This window comes from Ambystoma mexicanum, chromosome 2p (assembly GCF_040938575.1).
Source record: "Ambystoma mexicanum isolate Mex_15411 chromosome 2p, UKY_AmexF1_1, whole genome shotgun sequence".
In the NCBI taxonomy this organism is placed as follows: domain Eukaryota; kingdom Metazoa; phylum Chordata; class Amphibia; order Caudata; family Ambystomatidae; genus Ambystoma; species Ambystoma mexicanum.
In genome coordinates this window covers 966,911,726-966,922,205 of record NC_090923.1, presented here as the reverse complement: position 1 = coordinate 966,922,205, position 10,480 = coordinate 966,911,726, and the positions used below count along the sequence as shown (strand labels likewise).

Sequence of the window (10,480 nt, the reverse complement as noted above, 5' to 3'; positions counted from 1 at the left end):
ATCCATTCCAGCCTGGGAGCCCAGAGGTGAGGCTGACATCCTAAGTAAGGGAGTTGTAATTTTAAAAATGTACACATGTTAGTCTATCGAAGGTATCATAACCCTTGTTAAAAGCTCACGTTTTTTTTAAACCAATCAAGTATCCACGCCTTCCCGCTATTTGACGCGCTATTGTTTATGTGGCTTTCTGCTTTGCAGAAGCTCTTTCTAGCTTCATTTGCAAGCGTCCTATGTGGCAATACTTGTTTGTTCAAGGATGCGATGACCTAGTGGAGGGCCTAGATATCTCTGCAACTCTTTGTCCAGAGTTTACTTGTTTTCCTGTCTTGGATTTGGGCCATATTCTGAGCGCGTGGAGCCTTTCTTTCTCCGTCTAATTGTGTAGCGGCTGGGTACGCACCGAGGAACTGGGCGCTGCTCCAGCTCAGAGGGCGGCACTTCGGGGGGCCCTTGTCTTCGGGTTGTCGAAAACAGCGCCCGTCACAACTCTGCAGCGCTGCGTTCATATCAGCACACAAACTCCTGTGCAGAAGCAGGGCGGGTTCCCAGAATCAGACAACACTGTTTCCTTGACGTCTATCTGAGGCCCGCTGCGATGAGCGACAGGAACACGAAGCTGAGGTAATGTGGGGGCGCTCCACGCGGTGATACTCCGGGTGTCCTGTACGTGTACTTTTTAATTTGCTTGGGAGCTCAATCAGAGAAATAAGTTAAAGAGCGAGAGCATTTACCGAATGTCGTCATATGCACCGCGAGACAATTATAGTTGTAACTTTTAGAGGGGCGGTGGGTCATGACAAACGTTGCGCACTTTGAATCGTGAGGGATGGTTTAATGCAGGTGTTTGGCCTGTTTCTCAGGTGTTGGGGCAAGGGCGGCGGCTGACTAGTGTTTATTGAGCACCCCCTGGGCCTTAATATGGGAATGCGGGTTGTTAATTGCAAAGTTCAAAAGGAATGGCTTCTGGCGCAGTGGCAGATGACAAAACAAATGACTCCACACCACACGCAAAGATTAATGAGGGTTGGGGGCATGTAAATCGAGGCAGCCAGGGCCCTTGCAAGCATTTGAGCATCCTGCACTGCAGAGGCATGCTATTTGTGGCATAAATGCGCAGCTGATAAAAGGTGCGTGTTGAATGCACCAGAGACAACCAAAGTCTGAGAATAAAAAGTCCCGGGCAGCTAAAAAGTAGTACGAAGTCGGCAATAGCAATTTGCAATTTTGAGCTGGAGGAACTTTTGTTGGCAACATTTGTGACGTAATTCATTGTAATAGCCATTTGGTCGGCAACAATGGTGACAACTCCCATCAGTGCTAGCTCATCAAACGGGCCCACGCTGTCCTGCAAAGCTGACACTCGATGGAAGGTTGGGCTGGCCCCTCGAGCATTAACGCACTACCCGAGAGGCAGCCAGTCCTAGCTGGTTCGAGGTTCCCTGCCGCACTTTTGCCACAGCCTTCAGTAGTTTTGCATTTTGTGTCCGATTTCAGCTCAATAGACTCTAGCTCTGCGCTCATATATACTTATCCAACAACATGTTTCGCGTTCTTCTCCAGTGTTATCAATTCCTAAGTAGTGTCCCCTTCTAATGACAAAGGCTGCGCATTTGTTGTACGTCATTTAGGCTGCACAGTGGTTTAATGTGCCTGCCACATGGATATTGTGTGTGTGTGTGTGAGAGTGTGTGTGTCTACATGGGTTTCATTTGTTCATGCACCTCATTCACATTCTTCTGCCAATTTGTGCAGAAACCTTGCCAGAATACATAGTTTACAAAATGTAGAATTTATTTTATTTGTCCAAAAATACATGTGAAAAATGACATAGAAAATAGCTGTATTAGGCTGATGCTAAAATATCTTACATGTATACAAAAGTGACAAGTGTATACCTCCATGCAAGGTGTGCCTTATTTACTGTTACATTCCTAACTTTTCATAGCTTGACACACAGCACACAGACAGGTGGGCTACGCCTGAGACTGTTAATATTTGACCTGATCGCACCACAATATGTCTGAATGCTGTCTGCTATTCCCATTTACACTCCCCATTAACATATAACAAGAATTGTGTCTGTGTATTGAAAAGGCCTTCGTCAGGACATGGGAATCCCCACATGCAAGGCCAGCCCTGGGCATGGGCAGTCTGTGCTGTGGCCCAGGTCCCCGCGCGCATGGGGGCCCAGCAGACACCAGCTGCCACGTCCATATCAATGAAAACATTGGGCCTGATTTACAAAAGTGTTTTTTAATGGCGCAATCCAGCTGGAAAAGGCTTTGTAAATCAGTTCCATTGTGTTTCAGAGAGTGTGCGCTGCTTCCAGCGTGAGTGTCTGTCTCCTATCATCCAAGCAGAGATGCTCTCACCCCCCAACTCCAGTGAGGCCCGGAGGGAAATGCTCTCCCCCATCTTCCGAGTGGTGCAGCAGTCGGTGCACAGCAGGTCCCACTGGAGCCTGTAAATACTTTAGTACTTAAACCTGTCTTTAAGTTCGAGCCCTTAAATATGTGATGGTTCAGTTGAGTAGCCATTGATTTCTACAGGGGCTTAAGTTGTAATGTTTAGGTGATAAGAATTGAGAATAGAGGCATTTTTATTCTAAAAGCGCACACAACTGACCAGTTGCCACACAAATCTATGCCTTACGTCAAGACAAAAATATCACACAATTTCAAAATTTTAAACGTGCTCCCTTGCGTTCGCCTATGCTTGTCACCAAAAGCGTTCTTTCTTCATCGAATGTCACGTTCTCGTCACATCATAAATGAAGCATGTCTTTGTCAAACAATGAAAAACAACCAGGTTACCTTTTCACACATTATTTTTTGGGCTGAACCTTTAAGTCTTGAAAGTACATTTACGAAACGCAAAGAGGTTTTATAACTCCATGCTGTATTCTATTTTGGTATGTATAGTATTCCATTCAAGATAGGGGAAATAACGCTACAATCGTACTCTTTTTGCTAAATATATTTTTCTAAGGACTTATATATTGTCCAAGTGGTTAATTATGATATGTGTACTTTTTAAGTCATCGCTTTAAATCAGCGTATTGTTGAAAGCCAAACATGGGGGTCAGGAAGGGAGGGAGGAGAGGGCAAGTGGGTCAATGATTTACCCCAATCCAGGTACGTGAGAAAGAGGCTGCTGACCTGGAAACCTGAGAGGTTGTTACCCCTGGTCCCAGTCCCGGGATAAGTTTGTTAACACTTGAAGCTGTGTTTCGATTGCACCATGAGGCGGTCCTGCAGTAGAGGCACTGTGCTCAGTCTGCCCCATACTCAGTAACCGCTCTTAGATCTTTGGAACCTGCAGCCACAGCTGGAGACATGATTTATGTGTAAAGCTCTCCTTATGTAAAAATCATTGATAACATATATATCTTTGGACAGGCAAAATAATCCTCATCTATATCTTGTGAATTAAAAGCATATTGCTAGTTTGCACAATAGGGTGCAATATATACACAATGCAAATAAAAGCACTCAAGAAACTGATGCAACCCCCGCCCCCCCAGTTAACTTCAGTTAGCAAAACCCAATAACATTCTGCACTTTATTGCAAAGTCAGATGGTGTTTTCAAACCAAAGTTGCAGAAGGGCCTGCTTCAAGCGATGTCTCCGCCAACTACCGCTGCGAAGATTTGTTTAAGGGCCTGAATGGCAGGCTGCTGTAAAACCCCCGCCTCCATCACGTAACCAAAATGTCGTCTCACTATGCCTTATCTGACAAAATTAGAAGTCTCCACAAGTGATTCAGCTCACACAGCCCGCTACTCCAAAAAAGCCTCACTCACCCCGTATATAATATTAACAGCGACCATGCATATATTGGACAACATAAAATGTGTTTGTTGCTGGCCTTACTCCTGGCAAGTTCTTTTATTGTGACCCCCCCTGATCTTTATTTTATTTATTTATTTATGGTATTTATATAGCGCCTTTATCCAAGAAGAATAGAATTAGAAACAGACAGGAGGGCAGTTTCTGTGGAATGTTACGGACGGAAACCAGATTGTTGTGAGAGAAAAAGATGATGGCAACTCTAGAAGTTTAGACAGATAAGTTAAGAGTACAATATGGCTATTAATTGGCAAGATCAAAGCATTCAGTGAGGGCATTTTTAGTAAAAGAATTACAGTATGTATTTTATAGGAAGCTTGGAAGGAGCCAGATGATAAGGACAAATAAAAGAAAAAAGTAAGGAAGGGAACAAAAGAAAGAAGGAAAAATAACCTTAACGAAGGAAGTTGGAAGAAAATTCAGAGGGAGCAAAAGTAGGATTAGAATGAGAAAGGGTGGCTAACGCATCACTATCCAAGACAGGAAGAAATAGATATGGCTGGGTTAACTATCCTTGAAGAACAGGATCGAAATGGGGGACTAGAATGATCACGAGAAGAACAAATGTTATAAATCTTAGTTAAGAAAGAAATGTGCGAAATCATTAGAACCATGACAAGAAATTAATGAAGGATTAGGAGTAGGAGGAGCCAAAGCTTTATTGAGAGTAGAGGATAAAAATCTAGGAGAGTATGACTGGGAGTGAATAAGAGAATGGAAATAATCTGATTTAGCCTGGGTTAAAGAAATAGAGAAGGAATGATGGAGGGAAGAAAACACCTGAAAGTTGGCTTCAGTGCAATGCTTCAGCCGTCTCCGCTTGGGCCCTACGTCGACAAATCCATAGTTGTTTCAAGGAACTGGACAGCCAGGTATGAGAGGGTCTGCCCTTAGGAGTGAATGGCGACAAATGACAAAGTCCATCAAGAGATGAGAAAACCGGAGAATTGCAATCCTCGATCATGCCATCTAGACTAGCTGGAGAATCATGACCAAAGGAAGGCAGTTTAGAAGAAGAGAATCAGTGAGCTCATAGGGGCCCAGATTCCGAAGAACATGCCGGAAGAAGTTAGGAGAAAGTGAAGAAGATACAATAGGAACCAAGGACGGCAAAGAAAAAGAAGTAGATAGTAAATCCCCTCAAGTATCAAAGAAAAATTCTGTGATGTCATTTTCTGTGAGGTCACTACATATGCAAATTAGGGGGGCACACAACTCTTACGCCGGCCAGGGTCCTGCAATTCCTAGGGGCCCTGCTCGCATGTTCATGCCAACTTTATACAATATTCGTATGGTGCACACTGCAGACCTCTAATTGTTGCAAAGAGATCTGTCTGTAGCATAACTGCTCTTAAATGGATGATGCTGAATTTGCAATTGGACACATAGAAATATCCCTGAAAGCCTTACAGCTCTATATCACTCTTCACTGAGCAACTTGTTTGTATACTATCTATATATATGTAAATCTAAATTTTCTTGTAGTGGGATCTGTGGCAAAGCGTTGTTCCTTATACAATTCCACACCTTTTCACCAGTCTGCACCACATTTTGCATAGTTGCCTGTTAGGATCCTCTGGGCATTACTGGCTACATGACATTTGGACACCCTACTCCTTTCCCCAGATTTCGGCAAAAGTCCTCATTTGTGGGTTTTTGGGTTTGTGGCAAAGCGTTGCTCCTTATACAATTCCACACTGTTTCACAAATCTGCACCAACGTTTGGATAGCTCCCTGTTCAGACCCTCCTGACATTACTGGCTACATAACATTTGGACACCAAACCCCTTGCCCTGGATTTCAGCAAAAGTCAACATTTGTGGGTTTGTGGGTTTTTTGCTTGGCGAAGCATTGTTACATATACAATTCCACACCGTTTCACCAACCTGCACCATATTTTGCATCGTTACCCATTAGGACCCTTTGGGCATTACTTTACAAGACATTTGGACACCCCACCCTATTCCCCGAATTTCAGCACAAGTCAAGATTTGTTTGTGGCTTTGAGGCTTGGCGAAGCGTTGTTCCTTATACAATTCCCCAACGTTTCACCAAACTAAACCACATTTTGCATAGTTACCTGTTAGGACTCTCCGGACATTACTGGCTACATAACATTTGGACACCAAACCCCTTGCCCTGGATTTCAGCAAAAGTCAACATTTGTGGGTTTGTGGGTTTTTTGCTTGGCGAAGCATTGTTACATATACAATTCCACACCGTTTCACCAACCTGCACCATATTTTGCATAGTTACCCATTAGGACCCTCTGGGCATTACTTTACAAGACATTTGGACACCCCACCCTATTCCCCGAATTTCAGCACAAGTCAAGACTTGTTTGTGGCTTTGAGGCTTGGCGAAGCGTTGTTCCTTATACAATTCCCCAACGTTTCACCAAACTAAACCACATTTTGCATAGTTACCTGTTAGGACTCTCCGGACATTACTGGCTACATAACATTTGGACACCAAACCCCTTGCCCTGGATTTCAGCAAAAGTCAACATTTGTGGGTTTGTGGGTTTTTTGCTTGGCGAAGCATTGTTACATATACAATTCCACACCGTTTCACCAACCTGCACCATATTTTGCATAGTTACCCATTAGGACCCTCTGGGCATTACTTTACAAGACATTTGGACACCCCACCCTATTCCCCGAATTTCAGCACAAGTCAAGACTTGTTTGTGGCTTTGAGGCTTGGCGAAGCGTTGTTCCTTATACAATTCCCCAACGTTTCACCAAACTAAACCACATTTTGCACAGTTACCTGTTAGGACTCTCCAGACATTACTGGCTACATAACATTTGGACACCAAACCCCTTGCCCTGGATTTCAGCAAAAGTCAACATTTGTGGGTTTGTGGGTTTTTTGCTTGGCGAAGCATTGTTACATATACAATTCCACACCGTTTCACCAACCTGCACCATATTTTGCATAGTTACCCATTAGGACCCTCTGGGCATTACTTTACAAGACATTTGGACACCCCACCCTATTCCCCGAATTTCAGCACAAGTCAAGACTTGTTTGTGGCTTTGAGGCTTGGCGAAGCGTTGTTCCTTATACAATTCCCCAACGTTTCACCAAACTAAACCACATTTTGCATAGTTACCTGTTAGGACTCTCCGGACATTACTGGCTACATAACATTTGGACACCAAACCCCTTGCCCTGGATTTCAGCAAAAGTCAACATTTGTGGGTTTGTGGGTTTTTTGCTTGGCGAAGCATTGTTACATATACAATTCCACACCGTTTCACCAACCTGCACCATATTTTGCATAGTTACCCATTAGGACCCTCTGGGCATTACTTTACAAGACATTTGGACACCCCACCCTATTCCCCGAATTTCAGCACAAGTCAAGACTTGTTTGTGGCTTTGAGGCTTGGCGAAGCGTTGTTCCTTATACAATTCCCCAACGTTTCACCAAACTAAACCACATTTTGCACAGTTACCTGTTAGGACTCTCCAGACATTACTAGCTGCATGACATTTGGACACCAAACCCCTTGCCCTGGATTTCAGCAAAAGTCAACATTTGTGGGTTTGTGGGTTTTTTGCTTGGCGAAGCATTGTTACATATACAATTCCACACCGTTTCACCAACCTGCACCATATTTTGCATAGTTACCCATTAGGACCCTCTGGGCATTACTTTACAAGACATTTGGACACCCCACCCTATTCCCCGAATTTCAGCACAAGTCAAGACTTGTTTGTGGCTTTGAGGCTTGGCGAAGCGTTGTTCCTTATACAATTCCCCAACGTTTCACCAAACTAAACCACATTTTGCATAGTTACCTGTTAGGACTCTCCGGACATTACTGGCTACATAACATTTGGACACCAAACCCCTTGCCCTGGATTTCAGCAAAAGTCAACATTTGTGGGTTTGTGGGTTTTTTGCTTGGCGAAGCATTGTTACATATACAATTCCACACCGTTTCACCAACCTGCACCATATTTTGCATAGTTACCCATTAGGACCCTCTGGGCATTACTTTACAAGACATTTGGACACCCCACCCTATTCCCCGAATTTCAGCACAAGTCAAGACTTGTTTGTGGCTTTGAGGCTTGGCGAAGCGTTGTTCCTTATACAATTCCCCAACGTTTCACCAAACTAAACCACATTTTGCATAGTTACCTGTTAGGACTCTCCGGACATTACTGGCTACATAACATTTGGACACCAAACCCCTTGCCCTGGATTTCAGCAAAAGTCAACATTTGTGGGTTTGTGGGTTTTTTGCTTGGCGAAGCATTGTTACATATACAATTCCACACCGTTTCACCAACCTGCACCATATTTTGCATAGTTACCCATTAGGACCCTCTGGGCATTACTTTACAAGACATTTGGACACCCCACCCTATTCCCCGAATTTCAGCACAAGTCAAGACTTGTTTGTGGCTTTGAGGCTTGGCGAAGCGTTGTTCCTTATACAATTCCCCAACGTTTCACCAAACTAAACCACATTTTGCATAGTTACCTGTTAGGACTCTCCAGACATTACTGGCTACATAACATTTGGACACCAAACCCCTTGCCCTGGATTTCAGCAAAAGTCAACATTTGTGGGTTTGTGGGTTTTTTGCTTGGCGAAGCATTGTTACATATACAATTCCACACCGTTTCACCAACCTGCACCATATTTTGCATAGTTACCCATTAGGACCCTCTGGGCATTACTTTACAAGACATTTGGACACCCCACCCTATTCCCCGAATTTCAGCACAAGTCAAGACTTGTTTGTGGCTTTGAGGCTTGGCGAAGCGTTGTTCCTTATACAATTCCCCAACGTTTCACCAAACTAAACCACATTTTGCATAGTTACCTGTTAGGACTCTCCAGACATTACTGGCTACATAACATTTGGACACCAAACCCCTTGCCCTGGATTTCAGCAAAAGTCAACATTTGTGGGTTTGTGGGTTTTTTGCTTGGCGAAGCATTGTTACATATACAATTCCACACCGTTTCACCAACCTGCACCATATTTTGCATAGTTACCCATTAGGACCCTCTGGGCATTACTTTACAAGACATTTGGACACCCCACCCTATTCCCCGAATTTCAGCACAAGTCAAGACTTGTTTGTGGCTTTGAGGCTTGGCGAAGCGTTGTTCCTTATACAATTCCCCAACGTTTCACCAAACTAAACCACATTTTGCATAGTTACCTGTTAGGACTCTCCGGACATTACTGGCTACATAACATTTGGACACCAAACCCCTTGCCCTGGATTTCAGCAAAAGTCAACATTTGTGGGTTTGTGGGTTTTTTGCTTGGCGAAGCATTGTTACATATACAATTCCACACCGTTTCACCAACCTGCAACATATTTTGCATCGTTACCCATTAGGACCCTCTGGGCATTACTTTACAAGACATTTGGACACCCCACCCTATTCCCCGAATTTCAGCACAAGTCAAGACTTGTTTGTGGCTTTGAGGCTTGGCGAAGCGTTGTTCCTTATACAATTCCCCAACGTTTCACCAAACTAAACCACATTTTGCATAGTTACCTGTTAGGACTCTCCAGACATTACTGGCTACATAACATTTGGACACCAAACCCCTTGCCCTGGATTTCAGCAAAAGTCAACATTTGTGGGTTTGTGGGTTTTTTGCTTGGCGAAGCATTGTTACATATACAATTCCACACCGTTTCACCAACCTGCACCATATTTTGCATAGTTACCCATTAGGACCCTCTGGGCATTACTTTACAAGACATTTGGACACCCCACCCTATTCCCCGAATTTCAGCACAAGTCAAGACTTGTTTGTGGCTTTGAGGCTTGGCGAAGCGTTGTTCCTTATACAATTCCCCAACGTTTCACCAAACTAAACCACATTTTGCATAGTTACCTGTTAGGACTCTCCGGACATTACTGGCTACATAACATTTGGACACCAAACCCCTTGCCCTGGATTTCAGCAAAAGTCAACATTTGTGGGTTTGTGGGTTTTTTGCTTGGCGAAGCATTGTTACATATACAATTCCACACCGTTTCACCAACCTGCAACATATTTTGCATCGTTACCCATTAGGACCCTCTGGGCATTACTTTACAAGACATTTGGACACCCCACCCTATTCCCCGAATTTCAGCACAAGTCAAGACTTGTTTGTGGCTTTGAGGCTTGGCGAAGCGTTGTTCCTTATACAATTCCCCAACGTTTCACCAAACTAAACCACATTTTGCATAGTTACCTGTTAGGACTCTCCGGACATTACTGGCTACATAACATTTGGACACCAAACCCCTTGCCCTGGATTTCAGCAAAAGTCAACATTTGTGGGTTTGTGGGTTTTTTGCTTGGCGAAGCATTGTTACATATACAATTCCACACCGTTTCACCAACCTGCACCATATTTTGCATAGTTACCCATTAGGACCCTCTGGGCATTACTTTACAAGACATTTGGACACCCCACCCTATTCCCCGAATTTCAGCACAAGTCAAGACTTGTTTGTGGCTTTGAGGCTTGGCGAAGCGTTGTTCCTTATACAATTCCCCAACGTTTCACCAAACTAAACCACATTTTGCACAGTTACCTGTTAGGACTCTCCAGACATTACTAGCTGCATGACATTTGGACACCAAACCCC

General features: G+C 43.9%; 1 protein-coding gene across 1 annotated transcript in view; it reads left to right on the top strand.

The window, feature by feature from the left end:
* The first annotated feature begins 469 nt into the window (after positions 1-469).
* The window catches only part of LOC138566975 (endothelial PAS domain-containing protein 1-like), a 423,252-nt gene continuing 413,241 nt past the window's right edge, over positions 470-10,480 (top strand). The window contains exon 1 of the mRNA XM_069644763.1: positions 470-621. Within this exon, the coding sequence (XP_069500864.1) occupies positions 596-621 (26 nt within the window). The 5' untranslated portion in view covers positions 470-595. The remainder of the gene's footprint in view (positions 622-10,480) is intronic.